Here is a 25,125-nt window from a genome sequence, read left to right on the forward strand (position 1 = left end):
GGCAGCCCGCAGTGAGCAGCTGTCGGGGGACTGAAGAGAATACTGATGGACGGCTGAGGCGCCCGGACTGTTTTCCTCGGGAACCCAGAGCCCAATCGTTCAAATTAAGCCGTGGCTACCCAACAACCAGCGGCAGGCTGCAGCTAATGAAAAGGTGGGGAACTGAATGCGAGGCCCAGACTGCCTCTCCCCAGAGCACACAGATGTGCGGATGGTCTGGGCTCAGCCCTGCACTGGGAGTTTGAAGATAAGTTGGAAATAATCAAACACCACTCCCTCCTCCCCACTCCCACTCCCCATTCCTGAACCTCCTAGGCAGCAAACCCAAATGGTGCCAAATTTCTTCTTGACTGCTCCCAGAGCCTGGGAGCTCACTACCTGCAAGGCAGCCCACCTCAATGAGCGTGCTCAGGAAAACCCCATTCCTCCGCTACAGCGGCCACGCTCACATCCTTGTTTGTGGCAGCACTGAACTGAGAGGCGGACAGCGCTGGTCAGCCCGGCTTGGTGCTTGGAGTGTTAGGCTTACAGCCAAACATCTGAGTTCAAGTCTCAGCAGCCCCACCTGCCCACCACCACCACCGCCAAATTTGCTGTTACATCTTCAGCTAGGAATCATATTTGCAGAGACACTCCTGGTTTGTAAAAATGGGGATGATGGCTATCCTTTTGTAAGTGGACGAGTTGGTGGGGAGGAGGCGGACAGCGCTGGTCAGCCCGGCTTGGTGCTTGGAGTGTTAGGCTTACAGCCAAACATCTGAGTTCAAGTCTCAGCAGCCCCACCTGCCCACCACCACCACCGCCAAATTTGCTGTTACATCTTCAGCTAGGAATCATATTTGCAGAGACACTCCTGGTTTGTAAAAATGGGGATGATGGCTATCCTTTTGTAAGTGGACGAGTTGGTGGGGAGGGAGAAACGGTCCTTTTACCTGAACCTCATCAATGAAGGGCCTCACATTTAGAATTTGACATTATCTCAAAATGAATATATTTCCAGCCACAGAGACACTCACATTTAGAATTTGACATTATCCCAAAATGAATATATTTCCAGCCACAGAGACACTCTGCAAAAGGATATGGCTATCCTTTTGTAAGTGGATGAGTTGGTAGGGAGGGAGAAACGCCTTTTACCTGAACCTCATCAATGAAGGGCCTCACATTTAGAATTTGACATTATCTCAAAATGAATATATTTCCAGCCACAGAGAAATACAGGATTGGAAAGAGGTGTTCTCCATGCAGTTTGAAACTTACATGACATTTTTGGATCATACGGGCAGTACTCTCTAAGGAATTTCTTTTTTATAAATTTTATTTATTTGTTTGTCAGAGAGAGAGCACACAAGCAGGGGGAGTGGCAGGCAGAGGGAGGAGCAGGCTCCCCCCTGAGCAAGGAGCCTGACGCGGAGCTCGATCCCAGGACCCTGAGATCATGACTTGAGCCGAAGGCAGGTGCTTAATTGACTGAGCCACCCAGGCACCCCCGCTCTAAGGAATTTTTTTAAATAATTTTTTTCTGGGACAAGTACATGGCATTGCATTTTAAAGCACCCATTCAATGTAAAATTTTTAATGTACCACAGTTTTTGTAATCTCAAATTGGTATTTCTTTATATTTTGAGAGTCTAAAAAAATGGAAATGGTCCAGGCCTCCAAGAGGCTCTGTCCTGCCTCCTTGTAAGACTATTGTTGTCATCAGGGGCACCTGGCTGGCTCAGTGGGTAAAGCATGCAACTCTTGAGCTGGAGGTTGTGAGTTCAAGCCCCATGATGGGTATAGAGATTAAAGAAATATTGTTGTAATCGAATAATATTAAGAATGTAAAATTGGCTTATTACAAAAAGGTTTTGTATATTATATGAGGTATCTACAGTAGTCAAGTTGCCAGGGGCCGTGGGCGGGGGCGAGGAGGCGGGGAATGGGAAGTGGTTGTTTCATGGATACAGAATACCAATTTTGTAAGATGGAAAAGTTCTGGGGATTTGTGGCACAACAATATAAATATACTTCATATTGTACACTTAAAAATGGTTAAGATGGCAAACTGAGGGGGCGCCTGGGTGGCACAGCGGTTAAGCGTCTGCCTTCGGCTCAGGGCGTGATCCCGGCATTATGGGATCAAGCCCCACATCACGTTCCTCTGCTGGAAGCCTGCTTCTTCCTCTCCCACTCCCCCTGCTTGTGTTCCCTCTCTCACTGGCTGTCTCTATCTCTGTCAAATAAATAAATAAAATCTTTAAAAAAAAAAAAAGATGGCAAACTGAGGGTTGTTGGGGGGGTAGAGGGATGGAGTAACTGGGTGCTGGACATTAAGGAGCGCATGTGATGTAATGAGCACTGGGTGTTATATAAGACTGATGAATCACAGACCTGTACCTCTGAAACTAATAATACATTATATGTCAATTAATTGAATTTAAATTTAAAAAATATTTTAAAAAATGGTTAAGATGGGAAAATTTATGTTACATGTTTTACCACAATCAAAAACATTTCAAATCACAAGAAACATTTTTAAATGTTTAACATAAAGTGTTACTGCTACTGTTAATAAAAGCAGTAATTATGTACTGAATCTTTCTGCAAATGCGTATTGAGCATCCACTCTAAAAGTGCCCAACTCTGCAAGGCTCTAAAGAAGTTTTAGCTGTAGGTGATGAATAAAAAGAACATAGAATTTCTTGAGGTGGGTAACAGGAAGTTTAAAAAAATGTAATAGAAATCAGCATGTGGGGCGCCTGGGTGGCTCGGTTGGTTGAGCAGCTGCTTTCGGCTCAGGTCATCATCCCGGCGTCCTGGGATTGAGTCCTGCATCGGGCTCCCTGCTTAGAGGGGAGTCTGCTTCTCCCTCTCCCTCTGCCCCTCTCCCTGCTTGTGCTCACTCTCTCTCTTGCTCTTGCTCTCAAATAAATAAATAAAATCTTTAAAAAAAAAAAATTGGCATCTGAGTGTTGCAACGCTCACCAAATGAGAAATTGGTCTGCAGCGACCATCTGCTCTACCATCAGGAGAACGCTAGAATGGAAGTGAACTGTCCCAGACTCCAGTGAGAGCACTGCTGCTCGTTTCCAGCAACATAGAGACAAGAGGTAAAGGTAGGAATTCAAGCCAGAAATCTTTGGTCCAAATCTCAGCTCTGCAATTTACTATCTGTGTGACCTTGGGCAAGTTACTTAACCTCTCTGCATTTCAGAAAAGAGGGAAGAGTAATAGTACCTAGCTGAGAATGTTGTTACGGCTTAAATGAACTATAAATATATAAAGCGTCTCCCATATAGTAAATGCTATATAGAATTATTAAATGAAATAGCATACTTTTCAGTAAGCCAGTTAATTTTCTGGGCTTCCGTAAAATAATGAAGGCCAATAAATAATTTCTAATACATTGGGGTCTACCAATCCTGTGATGCCATGCTTTTAGAAATGAAGACTTTGTAACCTCCCAAGTGATGCATTTACTTTTTCACCAGTGTCATAGGTTGTAACAAAAGCTTTCTTGACAATAATTATGTCAGGGTCCGGTTAAGAAACCAGAAACCACCTGAATGGTCTCAACAGGGAGACTTTGCTGGAAGAAAGTGGTTAGAAGCCTGACGCAGCTAAAAGGGGACACTGAGGTACTACAGGGATAGTGACTTCAGGCTGGGACACAGTGCGAAGAGGAGGGGCTCCCCAAGGCTGGGAGCCAGCCCTCTGAGGAGGGGCACTGCCAGGTGTTGCTACTCCCTCAGGAGCTGGGGCAGGGGAGCCTAGCAGACTGGAATGCAGACCTTGGGGTGGGGGTAGTTCCACCCCGGATTGACAACCTCCAAAGGGGCACAGTGCTATCTGTCCTGGGTATGCTGGAAACCAGAACCAATCGTCACTGTCATGGCAGAGGGCATTGCCTGGGATGCCATCAGCAACAGCAAAGAAGAAGGTCAAGTTCCTTGTCCTTCCTCCTGCTTTCCAGTCTCCCTTTGATTCCCTAATAGGGGAACTTAACAGGGATCCAGTTGGCAAGGAGAAATGTGCTTTTCAGAGTCCCAGGACCAGTATCAAAGTCCAAACGAATGGGCGCACCTGGGGTGGCTCAGTGGGTTGAGTGGCCACTCTTGATTTTGGCTCAGGTCATGATCTCAGGGTCGTGAGATCGAGCCCCACATCTGGCTCTGCGCTCAACAGGGAGTCTGCTTGGGATTCTCCCTCTCCCTCTGCCCCTCCCCTGGTTCGCATGCACTCTCTCTCTCTCTAAAATAAATAAATAAAATCCTTTTTAAAAAAGTCTAAAAGAATGGTTTTGGAACTAGAGGCAATAATTGGCATATTAGTTCCCAAACGGCTTCTTGTTACCTCAAGTCAACCGTGGATGCCGATTCTGACCTCCAGAGTAACACCAATAGATTCGTATTCTCCAGCTCTTCAAAAATCGCCACCCCAACCTCCCCATGCTCTCCTTTTCAGCCTCACAAAGACTTTTTGTTGATTTCTCCACTGTGGGCTCCTTAGGACAGGGAGGCCCGGAGACTCATTTCTCAGCCCCTTTGGAGTCAGCATGACGACACCATGACCGCAGAGGCTTTCTGGGCATTGATGTGAATTGTCAGATTGCTCTAAATGTGAATTAGTCTTTGTCTTGAGCCCAAATCAGCCTGTCCTCAAAGCAAGTGGCTTATCCTCACCCCTCCCAGGCCTCAGTTTCCCTGGTATGATTACAGTTCAGGCATTCCCCCCAACGAGAACTCGCAATCCCACACTCAAGGGAGTGGGTGGAGAGAAAGGGACTAGTGGGATGGTTTGCGTGACCTCTGCACCTCTCCCTTGCTCTTGGCCTAGCTGGTCTCTCCGCTTCAGATGGGTCAGCATTCTAGAGAGTTAGCCAGTGGAGACCCTTTACAGAAGTAGTGGGGCATCAGCAGGGGCTAACTCTGGGCAAGCTCAGGGGTAGTCTTGCTTGTAGCACTCACAACAGAGTCAGTGGAGTGTGGAGAGTAACCGAACAGGTTTGGGAGTCAGACTGCCTGTGTCCAAATTTCTGCCATGTCACCTCCTATGTGACCTTGGGCAAGGTACTCGGGCCACACTTACCCAAATGAAAATTATAGTTATTAATGGCACTAAATGCAAAGGATCGTTGCTATTGTGACCAATAATAAATGCTCCACCAATTAGCTACTTCTGAGTGCTAGGTACTTGACACTATACCAAGTGTTCTTTACTACACTGTCATTGACACCTTTACACACCTTGCGACTGGATGTATCACACACACACACACACACACACACACACACACACACACACCTTTTATAGGTGAAGAAACTGGAAGTCAGGTGGCCACATAAACAAGAGGAGGCAGTGCAAGGGTTTTTGAACCTAAGGCTAACTCCAGAATCAGGGCTCAGAGTGATACTGCCCCCTACAGGGCACTTAGGAAATTTGTAGGAACATTTTTGGTTGTTGCCCCGATTGGGGGCACCACGGGCCTTTAGGGGGTAGTAGAGAGGGATGCCTGGTATCCTGCAATATTCAGGTCAGCTCTGGACATCAAGGAAATTGCCACATCCCAAGTGATTTCCGAATATCTTCCAAATATTCCTACAGGTGAAAAAACCTTCCATAATTAACTATGTTGTACAACAATAATATGAAATATTTCTTGCAGTTTTAAAATACAGTGAATTTTCCCTGAGTGCAACTATCATATAAAATGAGAGGTGAATGCCCTTTGTTTCGTCTGGGACAATACAAAGATTTGCTTACCATTTCAGAAAAGCATGTCTTTTTTTTTTTAAGATTTATTTATTTATTTGACAGAGAGAGAGAGAGAGACAGCCAACGAGAGAGGGAACACAAGCAGGGGGAGTGGGAGAGGAAGAAGCAGGCTCCCAACGGAGGAGCCCGATGTGGGGCTCCATCCCAGGACTCTGGGATTCATGCCCTGAGCCGAAGGCAGACGCTTAACGACTGAGCCACCCAGGCACGTCAGAAAAGCATGTCTTGACAGCAATGTCACTGATATCTGAGCCACCAAAGCACTGGCCTGAATCCGTGTCAATTTGTAACTCGCAGGAGTGAGTATCTCACTTAGTTCTCTGTGTCTTCCAGCTTATCTGAACTTGAGCATTGATCTACTGAAACACAGTATTTTATTGCAAGTTGTTTTTTTTTTTAATTCTCCTTCAGATTTATAATTACAACTGAATATTTGGTCATGTATGATTCTCACTCTGATAGAAGAGAGGATATTCCAAAATATTTCTTATAAAAAAAAGAGGTTTGAGTGGGTTGGGAACCCCATTGCATTACAGAATACACTTTCTAAAGTCTGGTAGGATTGAATTAATCAGGTTTCCATTCAAATCAGGGATCATACAAGATCGTCCCTTTGTTCATCTCTAAGCCACACCTCTGTTCCAATACAAAACTGTGTCCCTTCAGTCAACAAATTCGCACAACCACTAAAACAGCAGGTAGCAACGACCTCTAAGACAAGTATTATTATTCCCTTTTTACAGATGAGAAAACCGAGTGTCTAAGAAGTATTGACCTTGGTGCAAGTTCTTAGAAGGGAATTATATTTTAAAGAAAAGTATTTTCAGAGGGAAACTTGCTTGAGGTTTTCACAGCTGGGGAAATATGTTATGCAAACTCCAGAGCTCTGACTCTGCCCCATGATTCCCAGAGAGGCAGGGTCTGCAGGAAGGGGACACATGAAAACGAAGAAGCTACAGTCCCCACCTCAGAGGATCTCCCTGTCCAGGGGGAAGACAGCCAGGCATTCAAACATCTCCAAAATGTGTGAAAAAAAATGATACTAAAGGTGGAAAGCATATAGGGAATGCTGAGTGGGGAAGTCACCAACCTTGCCTAGGAGGATTCCAGAAAGAAAGTATTTCAGCTGACTTTTGAAAAGTAAATAGGGCACCTGGGTGGCTCAGGTGGTTAAGCATCTGCCTTTGGCTCAGGTCATGATCCCAGGGTCCTGGGATTAAGCCCTGTGGTGGGCTCCCTGCTCAGAGGGGAGTCTGCTTCTCCCTCTCCCTCTGCTCCTCCCCTTGTTCATACTGTCTCTCTTTCACTCTCTCTCAAATAAATANAAATGAGAAGGAAGGAAGGAAGGAAAAAGGAAAGGAAAAGGAAAAGAAAGGAAGGGAAGGGAAGGGAAGGGAAGGGAAGGGAAGGGAAGGGAAGGGAAGGGAAGGGAAGGAGGAAGGAAGGAAGGAAGGAAGGAAGGAAGGAAGGAAGGAAGGAAGGAAGGAAAAGGGAATAGATCACCAAGTAGAGAGGAAGAAAGAAGCTATTCTAAGCCCACAAGTCCTGTCCTGAGGGTGTTATTCTGTCTTGACTCACCTTTCTCCATTCTTTCTGGGCTATTTCTGGAAGCCACACTTGCAACATTTCTTGTTACTTTAGTACCAGGCATGGTGAGCACCTATGTTTACTTGCATTAGCCCTCTTTCTCCATCCTGGTCTCTGCCTGCAGTTTTGTCATGGACAGATCGCCATGCTCAACAAATTTACCCTTCATATAAGCATAATACCAAAACCCAAATTATTATTTTTTTTAAAGATTTTATTTATTTATTCGACAGAGATAGAGACAGCCAGCGAGAGAGGGAACACAGGCAGGGCGAGTGGGAGAGGAAGAAGCAGGCTCGGAGCACAGGAGCCTGATGTGGGGCTCGATCCCATAATGCCGGGATCACGCCCTGAGCTGAAGGCAGACGCTTAACCGCTGTGCCACCCAGGCGCCCCCCAAAACCCAAATTATTAACAACATCTATGAAAAATCCAAATTTAACATCACACTTAATGGGGAAATGTTAAATGCTTTCCTCCTAAGATCAGAAACAAGGCAAGGATGTCCACTCTCAATGTCATTCTATTCACCATTTTACTGGATTCCTAGCCAAAGCAATAAGGAGAGAAAAAGAAGTAAAATGTTTACAGACTGGAATGGAAGAAATAAACCACTTTCCCTCGCAGATGACAGGATTGTTTCTGGAAAAAATATTAAAGAATTCTACAAAAACCATTATAGAATTAAATTCAGCAACATCTCACAATACATGTTAATATTTTAGTTCAGCTATTTTCCTACAAAGTAGGAGCAATTAATCGGGAAATGAAATTTTAGAACACTTCTATTTACAATAGCATAAAAATGCAATTAGGAAAATTTAACAAAAGATGGACGATTTCTTCCTTCTAAACTATAAAACAGGGGTGCCTGGGTGGCTCAGTCATTAAGCATCTGCCTTCGGCTCTGGTCTTGATCCCAGGGTCCTGGGATCGAGCCCCACATTGGGCTCCCTGCTCAGCGGGAAGCCTGCTTTTCCCTCTCCCACTCCCCCCGCTTGTGTTCCCTCTCTCACTGCCTCTCTCTCTGTCAAATAAATAAATAAAATCTTAAAAAAAACAAACAACCGACTACAAGATACCGCTGAGAGGNAAAGATGGACGATTTCTTCCTTCTAAACTATAAAACAGGGGTGCCTGGGTGGCTCAGTCATTAAGCATCTGCCTTCGGCTCTGGTCTTGATCCCAGGGTCCTGGGATCGAGCCCCACATTGGGCTCCCTGCTCAGCGGGAAGCCTGCTTTTCCCTCTCCCACTCCCCCCGCTTGTGTTCCCTCTCTCACTGCCTCTCTCTCTGTCAAATAAATAAATAAAATCTTAAAAAAAACAAACAACCGACTACAAGATACCGCTGAGAGGAATTTAAAAAGACTTAATAGGGGTACCTGGGTAGTTCAGTTAAGCTTCCAACTCTGGATCTCAGCACAGATCTCAGTCTCACGGTGTAAATTCAAGCTCAAGCATGTGTCCTGGGTGTGGAGCCTACATTAAAAAAAAAAGACTTAAATAAATGGAGAGATGTACTGTATTGTTGGATTGGTGCTCAGTATTAAGATGTCAGTTTTACCCAATTTAATCTGTAGAGTCATTAAAATCCCAATTTTAATTCAAGCAGGCTATATTTATGCTAGAAATTGAGTTGATTTTTAAAATGTACATGGAAAAGGCAAAGATCTAGATGAGTAAAACAAACTTGAAAAAGAACAAAGTTGGGGGACTCATAACCTGATTTTCTTTTTTTTAAAAAAGATTTTATTTATTTATTCGACAGAGATAGAGACAGCCAGCGAGAGAGGGAACACAAGCAGGGGGAGTGGGAGAGGAAGAAGCAGGCTCATAGCGGAGGAGCCTGATGTGGGGCTCGATCCCAGAANCTCAATCCCATAACGCCGGGATCACGCCCTGAGCCGAAGGCAGACGCTTAACTGCTGTGCCACCCAGGCGCCCCTCATAACCTGATTTTAAGACTAGCTGTAAAGCTGTAGTAATCAACCTTGACCAAATACAAATTTAATCAAATCTAACTGTTCCAGTTATCTATCGCTGTGTAACAAATCACCCTGAAACATTGGCTTAAAATAATGACACTCATTTACTTTGGTCATCAACCTGGGGACTGACTGGGCTCAGCTGACCACTTGTCACTCAAGTCTCTCCAAATGAAGATGTAGTCAGTTGAGGGCTGGGGCTAGATCATCTTCAACCTTTGTCACTCCCATGTCTGGGGCACAGACTAGGACCACTCATGGTCCCCTCTTTCTGTATGACATTTCCACTTATGGGCCTCATGGGAGCAGGGCTTCCTATGGGCAGCTGAAGATTCCTACAGTGAGTGTCCAGAGAATCAGGTGAAAGCAGCATGGATTTAACAATCTAGACTAGGAGACTGAGTTACCTTCTCTGCATTCTATCTTTTGGAAGTCGATCTGCAAAGCCAGCCCATAGTCAAGAGAAGAGGAATTAAATTCCCTACCTTCATGACAGGAGTGTCAAAAAAAAGTTGCAGAAAAAAAAAATGCAGACACATTTTAAAACCACCACATGAGCCAAACAAGTGAACCTGAAAGAAAACTCGCTTTTGGCCTTAAGGAAAGTATGGTAGAAACAAGAAAGCCTCTGATAAAATGATGGGAAATACCACCTGGGACCCCCAAGCTTTCCTGAGGCTCCTGATGAGATTAATCAGCAATGGCAGGTGGGTTAAGGCAAGAAACCGGGTAGGGGGAGGGACTTCTCCCCACCTCATACAAAGTGTTGGCCTTACTCAACTAGGGGAGGTTCTAAAATTTCATGTGCCTTCTCTCTTTCACTTCAGGCCTCTTAAACATGCTGTTCCCACTGACTGGTATGCCCTTCCTGCTTCCTAGGACTATCCTACTCATTCTTCAGGTTCAATGTAGCATTTGCTCCTCCAGGAAGCCCTCCTTGACCCCCAAGCCTCGGTCAAGGCCCCTTCCCCAAGGTGCCATAATTCCCTATACTCTGCCCTTTCTCAACACTCATTAGTGTCTTGCTATCTGTTTGCTTACTGATCCCTCTCCTAGGTCCTTTACGGGAGTCGAAGCTCCCTGAGGACACAAGGCAGGATTTTGTACACCTTTGCATCCACAGCGCCCTAGTAAGGTTGACCGCCAACTTTAAGTGAGGGTGTGTCGTATTACTGAGCTACAATAGGACTCAAAGCCACACAAGGAAGCAACTGCGAGATCTCTTGCTTTGTTCGGAGGTATTATTCATCACCTCCCCGCGCAAGCAAACTAGAAGTGGGCAGAGCAGATCTGACAGCATGATTGGATAGCCAGTCCCTCGGTGTGGATAGCCAACACTGCAATCTGCTCACCCGTGGCCTCCCCTCCGGCCTCCCCAAATCAGCCAACTCCCCTTCCCAGCTCCTCTCTGAGAGTAGATCGACCTGCTTCCCACTAAAACCATAGACGCGATAATAGGAGGGGAAAAAAGGGTCCAGGGAACGACAATTGGTAGCAACGAGATGAACACAGATTAATGATGTGGACCTCGCCCTGGCCACCCCAGCCTGGGCTGGGGAAGGTTCATAGTTGATACCCATTAAAGGGCTTAATGAAATAATTATAATTCGCACCCCAGAGCATCAAAGAATCAATACTGGGGAACTTTGGACCACTCTGGGGGTGGCATCCCACTGGCTTCGCAGTTCAGCACAGCAGGCGGAGCTGGGGCAAGGAAATGCGGCTGACACAGAAGTTGCATTAAAAGAGGGCAATAATAGATTAAAAGCTGCCAGGATCCTGGCGACTGACCGATATCCTTTATTCCCTACCTCGCCCCAATTCTGCCCCCTCCAGGCACTATTAGCCCAAATCAATGGGCTGTCAATTGACATCACCAGCTCCAGCATTAATGCGAGCTCACAAAAGAAGCCTGGCCCTATATTATCACTTCTCTCGCTTCCAAATTACCACATAATGGAGGCCAACGGCTGCCTGTGCCATGTTAACACTACACACGATTTGTTGGGATTGGACTAAACATTTCATGGCTAAAGATTTCATCAGAGACTTGATGACAGAAATAAACTGCTGCCCACGGGGAAATGACTGGCAATAATAGAATTAGGCATTGTTTGGGAATCTGGAGGGATGATGGGCGGGTAGAGGGACCAGGGGAACACTGCCCACAGCTGGTGGCCTATGGTGGGACCTACTTCAGAGAAGAAAACTCATGAAAATGCCTTTTTGTGGGTCCCACAAAAGAACAGACACCTAGATTTTTGTGGAGGGTTTTCTATTTTTAGGCAAAAGCTGGGAAGGGGATTCCTCTTCTGTGATAACAGGGAATGTGACTGTTATAGGTTGAATTGTGTTCCCTGCCCCCCCCCGAAAAAAACATCTAGTGAGGTCTATGAAAATTAATAAAGGGAAATCTCAATGGAGTAGACTCAGGATGCCAGGAAGGGTGGCTGGAAGGCGGAGCCTGGACCAGTCAATGTCGATTACAAGAATCATCAGTTTCAGACCCCACCAGAAGAAAAGTCAATGGGAAAGAACCACCAATTACAGGCCCCAACAGGGAAAGAGGCACATCGCTTCTCCTACGAGAGAGGGCAGACCGTGCAACTCAGCCAGGGAGAAACCCTCATCTCCCTGACCTCTTTCTTGCTTTTCTCCAGTGGACTTTGGTTCAAAACAACTCCTCCCAACTTCCTCCTTCTCCTCTGTAAAATAAAGTTCCTCCCCTTTGTTTGTGGGACTTGCCTATGGTTTTGCCTGAGCGTGCCTGTCCTACATTGCCATTCTGCTATTCCCAAACAAACCCATTTTGCTGGTAAAATAAGAGACATCTTTATTTTTAAGGGTAACAAATCCTAATCCCCACTACCTCAGAATGTGAATTTGGAAATAGGGTCTTTACAGAGGTGATCAAGTTAAAATGAGGTCATTAGTGAGGGCCCTGCTCCAGTATGACCGGTGTCCTTGTGGAAAGCAGAAATTTGGAAACAAACAGATGTGCACAGAGGGAGATCAAAGTGGACACACGCAGGGAGAAGACAGCCATGTGACTGCAGGAGTGATCTACAAGCCTAAGAACATGTGAGGCCACCAGAAGCTAAGACAGAGGCCCAGAACAGTTCCTTCCCTAGTGCAGAGAGCATGGCCCTGCCAACACCTTGACTTCAGACTCTTGCTGGCCTTCAGAACAATGAGACAATACATTTCCGGTTTAAGTTACACAGTTTTTGGTCCCTGGTTATAGCAGCCTTAGGAAATGTTAATAATTATGACTGTTATTTAACTAATGTAATAATAATAGCTCTTACCAAGCACTTTTTCTAGGTGCCAGGCAGAGAGCTAAATATTCCACATATACTGGCTCATTTAATCTGCATAACAAACCTAATAGTTGACAATTATAATCCCCCCATTTCGTAAGATAACTCAGTTTTAAGAGAGAATAGCTTGCTTAAGGTCACACACCTAGTAAACAGCCGAGCGGGTCTCAGACAGAAACATGACAGACAATCAACAAGCAGATAAAAAGGTTCCTGGTGAATATTTCCAGTTTTCAGATGATTATTGGCCACCTGCTTTCTTTCCAGTCCAATCTATTTTCTCAACCCCTGGGTGTGGAACCTGCATCTGCTCAGATTCAGAGTCTCCAACTGAAGTACAGACCTTTGAAAACAACAGCATGGGTGGGGACAGGTCGGCCAAAGGGTACAAACTTCTGGCTCCCAGGATAGAGCTCTAGGCGTCTCAGGCACAGCACCGCGAGTGTCCTTAACAGTACAGTAGCATGTAGATTCGTGAAAGTTGCTAGGAGAGGAAATCTCAAGTGTTCACAGCAGGAAAAGGAAATGGTAATTAACGTAAAGGGATGGAGGTGTTAGCTAGCCCTCCTGTGGTAATGTCACACCACGGAAGTCTATCAGATCAACATGTCGTGCACCCAACATTACACAATGGTGTGCATCAAGTATGTCAATAAAGCTGGGTGGGAAATGAAAGGAAAACAGCTGAACAGCCGTGACAACTTGTTTCCTTGAAAGTAAGAATGTTATCTATTTTCTATTGTTCTTCCTCCTCCATATTCCCATTTGCCACGCAGGGGACACACATACACTTTCTCTCTCTCCCTCTTTCTCAGCTCCTCCCCATCCACTGGGGAAGCCAGCTCTAGAGCCTCTTTCCTTTTCTGACTTAAAAAAAAAAAAAATCATAAAACTGCTTTACTGAGACATACCACACAATTCATTCCTTTGAAGTATACAATTTGGTGTTTTTTGTATATTCACAGAATTGTGTAACCATTACAATTTAGAATGATTTCATCATTCCAAAACAAAGCCCCATTACCTATTTAGGGTAACTCTGCATTTCTCCCCAACTGTCCTTTCCCCCAGCTCTACAGAACCGATCTACTTTCTGTCCCCAAAGATTGGTCTATTCCAGACATTTCATATGATCGTGGTCTTTTGTGGCTGCCCCCCTTTTCAGGAATCATCCGTGTTATAGCATGTATCACTACCTCAGTCCTTTTTACAGCTGAATAGTATCCCACTGCACCCGTGAACACATTTATCCATTCATCAAGTGACAGGCATTTGGGTGATTGAATGTCCTGGCTCTTATGATTGATACTGCTATGAACATTTGTGTACAAATTTTTATGTGGATGTACATTGTAATTAGTCTTGGGAACATAGCTAGGAGTAGAATGCCTGGGTCATAATGGCAATTCTGCTTAGCTCTTTGAGAACTGTTAACTATTTTCCACAGTGGCTATACTATTTTATATTCACACCAGGAGTGTAGGAGCGTTCAAGTTCCTCCACATCCTTGCCAACCTGTTTTTTTTAAATGACTGACCTCCTAGCGGGCTATGAAGTTCTGTCTCATTGTGGTTTTGAGCTCCATTTCACTGATGGCTAAGACTGTTGGGCATCTTTCCACGTGCTTATTAGCTATTTGTGTATCTTCTTCGGAGAAATCTTTTCAGATCTTTTGTCTACTGTAAAAAAAATGTTTTTTTAAAATATATTTTTAAGATATTCTGGATACCAATCCTTTATTAGATACATGGTTTGCAAATACTTTCTCCAATTCTGTGTGCTGTCTTTCTTCACTTGCTTGATGGTGTCCTTTACCTAAGTTTTTATTTTTTACGAAATCTGATAATGTCTTTTTCTTTTGTTGTATCTAAGAAACCCTTGCCTAATCCAAGTCAAGAAGATTGGCAGCCTTTTTCCTTAGAGCTGTGGGGCTGGCTGCATCCTCTGAATGCCCTGAACTGTGGCCCAGCTTCTTGGATGGGCCCCGTTCCCTCCAGGCCAGGCTGTCTGGCTGTTCCCTTGTATTGAAAAGACTAGCTGTGCTGCTTCTGCTAACCCCACTCCACATACTGGCCATATTTCAGAGGCAATCTGAAGACATTGGGGTCCATCAGGCCAAAGGTTCTGACAGTTGTCACTTTTATTTGCTAGAGCTATTTCCGGCTTGATCATTCCCTCCTCTCATGCAACTTTAACCTTGGCTCCCCAATTCTGCAATGAGCAACTGTAGTAAAGAACTGTGGGGGAACCTGAGCTCAGCCAGCCAGCCTCTCACCACCCCATAGCCATGACCATGACTAAATCCTTAAAAAGCCCAGAGAGTACCTTCTACCACTAACCTCTTGGGTGCCTGCTTCACTCCTTCTTATTCTTTCGCTTGATAAGTATTACGTGCTTATAACGTGCCAGATGCTGGAAATACAGGAACGTGTAAATATTCTTGCATTCTTGGGTTTGAATTTGAGGGGGGAGAAATTCAAGCATTTCATACAAATATGGTTGAATCTCATAAAGTTCAGAGGTGATGAGGGAAGTAACAAAGGGGCTTAAATTAGAGAGTGTATCAGTAAAGACACTCTACCCACTGAGATTTACCTTTTCCCCCCTCCATGCTTCAAAGCTCGATCTTCTCACCACACCCAAGCCCCAAGTACGCAGAGATCTCTCCTCCAAGCCATATCCCCAACTAGGGCGCTCGCTCAACTGTCAGCTGGGAATCTTTACCTGGAACATGAATATGAATATTCGTGCCTGACTTCCTTCCTCAGCACTTGCTTCCGGGTTAGGCAATTTGTGAAACAAACAAAAAGCAGACTTGAGTGAACGCGTTTCAGTAGCTTTCCTCAGCTGCGTTTGGAGTCGTTTTCTAAATAGCTACTGCCATCTAGTGGAAAAAGAGGTCCTTACATCCAGATGCAGACCCCAAAAATGAAAATTCTCAACTTTTTCCTATTTATGTTGCACCAGTCACTCCTTTCTACCTTACCAGAATCCAAAAGGCTGTTTTTCCTATGAAAGTATAGAATCTAGAAAATTATAGGTAATCCGTAAATACGGTTTGATCAAAGAATTGTTTGCGGCATTATCGTTCCATTTCTTTGTATTACATTTTAAGTACATAAATAAAAATGTTGGGAGTAAACGTATTGCTGTGGCTTTGCAGATTAAAACTACTCCTTTAATAGTTTAACAAGTGCAACAATTACTGCTGATTAAACTCAAGCTACTGCTAAAATACATTTAGCTGAAACTAGCATTAATTCTTAAAAAGCTGCACATGGAGATAGACAGTTGGCTGGCTTTTTTTGCTCCCTCTCCCCAATCCAGTGGAGCCCTGTGCAAAATTATGAGCCAGCAACCAAGCACCACATTTCTGCTTATAACCACAACTTCCTTAATAATTCGCCGGAATTAAAAATTGCCTTTACCACCCCATGTAGATTTACGCGTGCATAGCTGACCATCCAGCCATCCTTCCCGTAGAAGGCTGTTAACAGAATCAAGAGAAGTGGAAGCCATCTGTTAACTCTAAACTGAACAGTAAGTGGTAAAAACTGCTATCCTCTATGGCCACTTCTCTGCATCATCTTCTAAACGTGCTCTAACAACTTCTAGTACTTCCTGCCAGGGTCTTCCCACAAGCATGCCATCTTACACTTTGTAAAATCACTTCTTACTTAGCAATTGATCTTATGTTGGTCAGCCTCTCCTGTTAGTCTACATTTAGAAGGCTAGAACACATTTTTACCAGCTTCTTTAAAAATCTACACCCCCCAAACCAGACTTATCTCACAGCAGGAACCTAATAATTAAAATAAAGAAAAATTTGGTTTGAGTCACTGAGCTCCTTAAATGCCCAGATTACTTAGAATGCAACTTGTAAAAGGCAAAAATAAATAAATAAATCACCGACCATGAACTCCATCGAGGAACTACCAGATGAATAGAGACCAAGTTACTAAGTACATAATTGCATGTGATAAGGAGCAAGACTACAAAACTCCTTTAAGAAAACATTCCTTCCAGGGGTGCCTGCGTAGCTCAGTTGGTTAAGTGTCTGCCTTTGGCTCGCTCAGGTCATGATCCCAGGGTCCTGAGATTGAGCCTCTGCTCAGTGGGGAGCCTGCTCCTCTCTCCCCCTCTGCTGCTCCCCATGCTTGTGCTAATAAAATTTTTAAAAAGAAAATATTCATTCCAATAAGTGTGAATCCCAGGTGCTGTGTTGAGCTAGTGTTTAAGATTTTGACAGAGAGCACAAAGGGGGCAGCACGTTCCCCGCTGAGCAGAGAGCCAATGAGGGGATATATCCCAGGACCCTGGGATCATGACCTGAGCAGAAAGCAGACACTTAATCAACTGAGTCACCCAGGCGCCCCTTGAGCAAGTGTTTAATTCATGCTGTGATGGGAGCAAAAACAGAGGTCTTGGAATAAAGCCTGCCAGAATTTGAGTATATGGATCCCCTCTCCCGTGCAATTTGGAGGTCAACTCTGAACCTGTGTCAACTGTAAACACCACCTTGTTCAGATCAGCTTTAAAAAAAAATCCAGGAAATAGTTAATCATCTTCTCAAAGCTCCACTATTTCCTAGTATATAAGCCCAACTTCTTCCATTTGCATAAGGGAAACCATTTTTCAAACCCGTTTGTTTCACTAACAGAATGCATGGATACACCTTTAACTTGGAAGTTCAACTTGGAATAGCTAGAACCAATCAACTTGGTCGGGCTTTGTCTTGTGCTGTTTTTTCACTAATCACATCTGATCCCCACAATTTTCTTACTAAGATCCCATGATTTCAGAAAAACAAGAGATTACATTTGAGTGGAGTAGACTCAAAACTGTTTGCTCCAATTCATAAAGAATGTACGTATTAACAAATGTAACTAAAACCCAGGTCACATAAAATAAGTGGTAAAAAAAAAACAACACTAGTTATACAGAAGGCCTGGGCCTTCCCAAAGATCATGCATTGCTTTTTAAATTTCATTTGTGACCCTTGAAAAAGGTAAGGGAAAGCAAATATGAATCATGTATGGTACCATAAATCTCTGGAGACTCCAAGCATTACATGGATACACTCCTGAATCACCAAAGTCTATTAAAGTACTATTAACCATTTAGAAGAAAATGGCCTCTGTATGAATGCGGTCTTGGCTATTTTTACAGACCTTGCCTAATGCTTAGGTATTGCAGTTACTACAAAATAATCTCATGAAATCCAAATATAACGTATAATACCAGCCACCCAGGAACCAACAGTTCCTAAGACCGGGAAAGGTTGAGTAGCTATCAAGGTTTGGGCTCTTCTGCTCTGAGTATATAGTTAAGACCTTACCACATGCAGGATTCACTTCTTCTAATTGACCACCAGGTGGCAGATGGTGTACACCACCAAGCCTTGTCAACATATTTATCACCTTTAACCTGTTTCTTTCCTTGCTTCAGGTTTGGATTGAGGCCCATCACGACAAAATGACACATGCACTTAAATGACTTTTATGAGACTCAATTTCCAAGGCCTGAGTACTTCTGGCATGCAGCCTAACACCAACCAATTTACTGTCAAAGCTTAAGTTCTCAACACATTTACTAACATAACCAAGACCAACCACGTAGGGCTTACTAAACCAGACTTACCCAAAAGCAATCCAGTGTAAAGATGTCAAGCAGAACTGTACTATCAGTTCAGCTTCAAGTCCTTTTGAGTTAGCCTAAGTCCCATGAAACAAGAAGTAGATATTCTAGGTCTTTCGATTCTAGTGAACAACCCCCACCCCTCCACTCTACAGCCAGTTCTCCCAGCCCTGACAAATTGAGAATACCATCTCCCCCTGGACAACCTAAGGCTTTAGAGGGAATATGCTCAATAAACTGTCCGTTGATTTCCTGTTCCACTGTTCAACTGGCCATCCCCAAACTTAACCCTACAATGGAGAACCAGTTCATTCATCAAGCCAGATGAAGCAAACATTTTAGATTCCCCTTTCTCCGATTACTTCTTTCCCCACCAACAGCTACCCTAGCACTTAAAAAGCCATCTGCCACTTCATTTTACTGTAATATGCAGTGATCATGAATCTACTTCATCATAAACCCAAACAACTCTTTCTCCAGATTCAAATTTGTTGTAACTCCTGTATTTTACTATCCAAATACGGTTTTGGGTCTTTTACAAGGCCAAGAAATATCCAACCCCCCCACATCAAATGCTGCATGCTGCCCTTGCACACATGGAGTCAGACAATTGTATGGTGCCAATTTTAAATACAGTTTTATTTAAGACATTGCATTTTCCACTTAACAATACAGTGCTTATGAAGTGCAATGTTTATTTCCTTTCCCTGTGCACATATTCAAGTATCAAGAATGCCCAGTTTATTTACTTTAGCAGCTCGACGTTAAGACTGCCATGGAATTTGCTACAAATTTGGGTCCTTCGAGTATTTTGTGTGGAACAATGCTAGACCTATTAAATTGTCTTAATCAACCTCTTCAATGGTGGGCCCAGAGGAGGCACCACCAGAGGGAGGAGCTCCACCACCAGGGAAGCCTCCAGGCATTCCTCCTGGCATGCCCCCTGCACTCTGGTACAGCTTGGTAATGATGGGGTTGCAGACTTTCTCCAGCTCTTTCTGCTGGTGTTCAAACTCTTCCTTCTCTGCAGTCTGAAAAGAAAAAGAAAATTTTACTACAGGTTCCACAAAGGAAACTTCATGTCTGGTACAATCTGTTAAGAGTAGACACAGAAGGCTATCACATTCAAGTCTTCACTACCCATGAAATCTTGGGTCACTCAGACATCCAAGGAAGGAATCTAGTTGCCAACATCGGGAATTCTGGTGGAAACCGCGAATGTGTGGACCATTCATCATCGTGACCTATTTTTTAAGACCCCCATCTAATCTTTTGCTGAAGCCCTGTAACCACCCCTTCTATTTATTATAGTAAAGATTACAAACCTGGTTCTTATCAAGCCAATTGATGATTTCATTGCACTTATCAAGAATCTTCTGTTTGTCCTCATCATTAATCTTGCCCTGAAGTTTTTCATCTTCAACAGTTGCTTTCATGTTGAATGCATAGGACTCAAGTGAATTCTTTGAAGACACCTTGTCCCGCTGTTTCTCATCTTCAGCTTTGTACTTCTCAGCTTCCTGGACCATGCGCTCAATGTCTTCCTTACTCAAGCGGCCTATGAAGTTAACCAGTCTTTTTAATTAAAGCTGAACCTTAAAGTATTATACCCTGCAATGTCTGTAACCCATTCAAAGCAGAAATTCCAGGAAATGCTTTCTTGGCCAATATATCCTTGGGCAGTTGAAATTTTTGAAAAAAAAAATCCTTACAACCCAAGCTATCTTCAGAAAAATGCGAATTAACTCCAAGTTGTGCTGTTAACTTACCCTTGTCGTTAGTGATGGTAATCTTGTTTTCTTTCCCTGTGCTCTTATCCACAGCAGAGACATTAAGGATACCATTAGCATCAATATCAAAAGTGACTTCGATCTGAGGAACACCACGAGGAGCAGGAGGTATGCCTGTGAGTTCGAACTTGCCAAGCAGGTTGTTATCCTTGGTCATAGCACGCTCACCTTCATACACCTAGGTAGGAATTAAAAAATTACTATGAAGCAGTAAAGATGACTGCCCCAGTTTCTAGATTTGTGTGAAGTAAAATGAGGAAAGACTGATCGCTCAGACATCCAAGGAAGGAACTGGCCAACACAAGACTTCTGGTGGAAACTACGAATGGTTTAAGTCAAATCATCACAGCGAGACAAGTCTTCCCAAAGTTTCACAGGACCAAGTGCAGCCAAAATACCAACACAATATAAAATATACCTGAATAAGCACACCAGGCTGGTTGTCGGAGTAGGTAGTAAAGGTTTGTGTCTGTTTGGTAGGAATGGTAGTATTACGCTTGATGAGAACAGTCATGACTCCTCCAGCAGTTTCAATGCCAAGAGAAAGTGGAGTGACATCCAACAGCAGCAGATCTTGAACATTTTCAGATTTGTCTCCAGAAAGGATGGCTGCCTGGACAGCTGAAGTAAAAGCAATTGGTTAAAAAAATCCCAACCACCTCATTACCTCACAAACAAATGTTGATCGCTCAGACATCCAAGGAAGTTTGGCCATCATCAGCTAAGCTTTTGGTGGAAACTACGAATGTTTAAAGAATCTATCATCACAGCGAAATGAGCTTGGGGCCTGACAGGCCATCTGTCAGAACTGTAACTAGGATAGAGGGATTATTACCTGCACCATAAGCAACAGCCTCATCAGGGTTGATGCTCTTATTCAGTTCTTTTCCGTTGAAAAAATCTTGTAGAAGTTTCTGAATCTTGGGGATACGGGTAGAACCACCCACCAGGACAATATCGTGGATCTGAGACTTGTCTAGCTTGGCATCCCGAAGGGCTTTCTCTACAGGGTCCAGGGTGCCACGGAACAGGTCAGCATTTAATTCTTCAAAGCGGGCACGAGTAATAGAGGTATAGAAGTCGATTCCTTCATACAGAGAATCAATCTCAATACTGGCCTGGGTGCTGGAAGAAAGTGTACGCTTAGCACGTTCACAAGCAGTACGGAGACGACGAACTGCCCTCTTGTTTTCACTGATGTCCTTCTTATGTTTGCGTTTGAACTCTGCAATAAAATGGTTGACCATTCGGTTATCAAAGTCTTCTCCACCTAAATGAGTGTCTCCAGCTGTGGATTTGACCTCGAAGATTCCATCTTCAATAGTAAGGATAGACACATCAAAAGTGCCACCTCCTAAGTCAAAGATCAGCACATTCCTTTCAGCTCCAACCTGCAATTAAGATACAAGGTAATTATTACTCCTTATCCAAAATCTCCAATGGCTCCCATCTACAGTAAAACGAGTCCTATTCTTTACAAATACAGATGGTACACACCTTTTTGTCTAAGCCATAAGCAATAGCAGCAGCAGTTGGCTCATTGATGATTCTAAGTACATTGAGACCAGCAATAGTTCCAGCATCTTTGGTAGCCTGACGCTGAGAGTCATTGAAGTAGGCAGGTACTGTGACAACTGCATTGGTAACAGTCTAGAAACAAAAGATATTGTTTTTGTAGTCCATTCCTTAAACTGTCAGGCCCATCATCCCACTGCCTCTGCATGCACTTAAGACACCACCACACTTTTAAAAGGTAATCTGATCAGTCAATCAAAACCCCATGAATTCCATTTATTAGGGAATCTGGTGCATAATACTGCAACCACCAACTACCTCCCTGTGGGGTTGCACACTACTCACCTTCCCAAGGTAGGCTTCTGCGATTTCCTTCATCTTCGTCAAAACCATAGAGGACACTTCCTCTGGATAGAAACTTTTTGTTTCCCCCTTGTATTCTACTTGGACCTTGGGCCTGCCAGCATCATTCACCACCATGAAAGGCCAATGCTTCATATCAGACTGGACAACAGCATCATCAAACCTACGTCCAATCAGGCGTTTGGCATCTGTAAAAGATTATCCAATGTAAATGTTGTTACACTACAGCTACCCAATAAGAACCCTGGTCCATCATTACTTGACCCCCAAAAGGCCCAGCAAACTCCAGAATAGTAGATAGGCTTACATTCTCTATGGCAGTTACTCAAGTTTTCCATTCTAGAATTACTTCCGTTTTCCTTACATGAAGTCATAGAATCCCCACTACTAAACATTTTAAAAAACAGCTTTCCTTTTTTCCGGGCTTTCATGGCTGCCTTACATTCCATGAACTTCCGACTCTCAAATTGCACGCAATCTAAGCCACTTAAACTCATGTCACTGTGCCTAAATTAACGGCTTACCAAAAACTGTGTTGGTGGGGTTCATCGCAACTTGATTCTTTGCGGCATCACCGATCAATCGTTCAGTGTCAGTGAAAGCGACATAACTTGGGGTGGTTCGGTTTCCCTGATCATTGGCAATTATTTCCACTTTCCCGTGCTGGAAGACACCCACACAAGAGTAGGTGGTGCCAAGATCAATGCCAACTGCAGGTCCCTTAGACATGGTTGCTGGAAAAAAAAAAAAGCCCATGGTTTGAAAAAGCAATTAAACGCCCAGAAACGCTTACTATGAAACCTAGTACATCAAGTATAAGCACTTTGGCCAAGGTTCGTTTCACATAGCAGCACCTCCTCCAGAAACCCTGCCCTTGTATAAAAACCACGCGGAACGACCAGTGCACGAAATGCTGCAGTTGAAGTTACCGCGCCAACCGCAGCTGGGCCCAGGCCAGACCGAAGGAAGCACCTGCCCTGAGGGTCTGTGACCGTACCGAACACGTGGTCTCGAGCCCAGAGCCCCACCGTCTCCCTCCCCCCTCCTGCGACCTGCGCTCCGAGAGGCACCACGATACGGCCCGTATTACGTGCTCAAGAGCCCTCGTCCCCCACGTTGGGCTCGTGCCAATGGCGGCTTCCTGCTCTGAGGATCTAAGAAAGGTCTGCTCCAGGGCGCCGGACTTCCGCCCTCCCGCCCCCCAGCACGGATGCGGCCCTCGTCCTTTCGTCCGTACGGGCGCCGCCGTGGCCCCGCGGCGGCCATCACGGCCTGCAGCCCACGCCCCGGCTTTCCCGCCCGGTCGCATACCAGGTCCGCCGCCTCCCGAAAAGAGAGCCCCAACCGGTAAGGAGATTCAGGGCCCTCTGCCTACATGAACGCTCAGAAACCATCAAGGCGCCGCAAACCCGCTCAGCCCGGGCGCGGGATGCACGCTTCTAAAGAACTACCACATCATTACAGGACGGAAACCTTACCTTCTGTGTGGGCCTGGCTCGGCTTGAGAAAAAAACAGCCTTCTGGCAATGTAGCCCCGCGTTCAATGAGACCGGTTTCCGCCCGCCACCCTGTCTCTTATACCCTGCCTCAGAACCTTCCAGAAGGGGTCCACCCCTGCCGGCTGCCCATCATGGCTTCTTCGGCCAATAGGCGTGCGGCCGCCTCTACGAGCCCCAATGACTAAGCCGGCTCTACCCCTCGGGCCTCGCCCACTCCCGCCCCCATTCCACCCCACCTCGCGATGACGCACTCACCGCAGCGTTCTGGAACTTTCATTCTCGCCCCCGCTCTCCGAACGGCCCCGGGGAAAGGGAGGGTGGAGCCGAGAGAGCCCGCGCGCGGGAGTCCTCAGTCACCCCGGGCGGGGGGTGGGGGGTGGGAGGCAAAGGAGCGTCCTCTTCTGCGCAGGCGCTCCCAGTAAGCGCGGGCGGGAGGGGACGGAAGGAGGAGGAGGAAGAGGGGCGGGCAAATTTGGAACCAGCCAATGACAGCAGCACTGGCCGCGATCTGGATGTACGCGGAACCGCGGGAGGACGAGCGCAGGGCCTGAAAGGAGGGGTCCGGAGCCGGCAGCCCGGGAGGGAAGACGGAAGTAGAGCGAGGACAAAATGGCCGCGAAGGTTGTTGCGCCCCTCCCCCCAGCCCTCGTTCTGTTTCCCCCAACCCCCATTTTGGCGTTGTATGGGGTCCTCTAGGCCCTCCCGGGTTTCATGGTCCCACGTTTACTACCTAGTGTGGCTTTGGGCTAGGCCTGAGCACTAGGGGCCGGGGGGGACGTTACCGACCCTTGGGCGCTGCTAGGCTGACTTGCTTGCGGGTACGCAGATCTGGGGCTGGAGGGAGCCGCGCGCCCAAGCGGGGTGGGACAGATGAGCCAGGCCGTCGTCCAGAATTCTCTGTCACCGTGGCAGCTGAAGGCCGGCAGCCCTCGAGTCAGAGTTTGGAGGGGGTCTGGCCTCTCAGAACGACCTGGGCCGGATCGTGTCTGAATCCTCAGCGAAATAAAGGGCCAAACCCGCTTCCTTGAGTCCAGACAACTCCGCCACTCCCCGCCTCCCGCCAAAACGGGTTCGGCTTCTGGGCTCTCCCTCTCCCCACAGCCAAATCCCACACTTCTCAGTTAATTTGTGAAAGAAAAGAAAAGCTAGCAAATCTTTTCCGTGTAGGAGAATCCGGCATTAGGAACCCGCGTTCCAGTAGCCCCGTGTCCTTGATTTAGACTTTGAGCCTCTTTTTAGTAACATGATGTATTATTTTTCCTTTCTTGACGTACAAAAAACTAAACGAGAGATCGTTCAGAGGCATCTTGAAAACATCACTAATCGAGTCCACAAAACAATAGTACTTAGAATTAAATTGTGGTGCATGGTGGCAGGTATTTGGGCCTTGTCATTCTAAGAGCCTTTCTCAGTTCCTTGAAGTGTTTTCCAGGGTGTTCTTTCAAACAAGCAGGGCAGCTGATATTCTTGTTTCATAGATAAATAAGCAGATAAAGATTCTTTTAAAACTACCTAATACAGTGGGGTGACTGGAATTAGAAAGACCTTCCAGACAGTGCCTCCAAAAAGGCTGTCAGAAGAGGACACCTTGTCCTTGTCAAAGCCAGTAAAGCCTTGAGACAGATTCAAACATATGAAGAATTTTCTTTTCACATTTGCCTTGGGGC

The 25,125-nt window shown here is 45.3% G+C and overlaps 2 protein-coding genes and 2 non-coding genes across 4 annotated transcripts in view; all 4 read right to left on the reverse strand.

Moving 5' to 3' along the window:
* BSX (brain specific homeobox) overlaps positions 1-13,486 on the reverse strand; it is a 61,372-nt gene extending 47,886 nt beyond the window's left edge. Inside the window, exons 1-2 of the mRNA XM_002914081.4 lie at positions 12,800-13,486; positions 8,732-8,828 (exon numbers count right to left, since the gene is read on the reverse strand). The gene's annotated coding sequence lies outside the window, so the exon portion shown is untranslated. The remainder of the gene's footprint in view (positions 1-8,731; positions 8,829-12,799) is intronic.
* A 5,418-nt stretch (positions 13,487-18,904) lies between these two features.
* Positions 18,905-23,592, reverse strand: HSPA8 (heat shock protein family A (Hsp70) member 8). Its single transcript, XM_011216931.3, has 9 exons — positions 23,438-23,592; positions 22,484-22,693; positions 21,942-22,147; positions 21,579-21,731; positions 20,917-21,472; positions 20,500-20,702; positions 20,061-20,259; positions 19,617-19,849; positions 18,905-19,322 (listed from the first exon to the last, which is right to left on the reverse strand). Exons 2-9 carry the CDS (start codon positions 22,686-22,688, stop codon positions 19,137-19,139), a joined length of 1,941 nt encoding a protein of 646 aa, XP_011215233.1. The 5' UTR covers positions 22,689-22,693; positions 23,438-23,592; the 3' UTR covers positions 18,905-19,136.
* On the reverse strand, positions 20,349-20,433 carry LOC117803649. Its single transcript, XR_004627586.1, has one exon. It is a non-coding gene; the product is annotated as a small nucleolar RNA SNORD14 (small nucleolar RNA).
* Positions 20,767-20,854, reverse strand: LOC117803648. Its single transcript, XR_004627585.1, has one exon. It is a non-coding gene; the product is annotated as a small nucleolar RNA SNORD14 (small nucleolar RNA).
* Positions 23,593-25,125: the final 1,533 nt, after the last annotated feature.

The sequence above is a fragment of the Ailuropoda melanoleuca genome, chromosome 8 (genome assembly GCF_002007445.2).
Source record: "Ailuropoda melanoleuca isolate Jingjing chromosome 8, ASM200744v2, whole genome shotgun sequence".
Taxonomy (NCBI): Eukaryota; Metazoa; Chordata; class Mammalia; order Carnivora; family Ursidae; genus Ailuropoda; species Ailuropoda melanoleuca.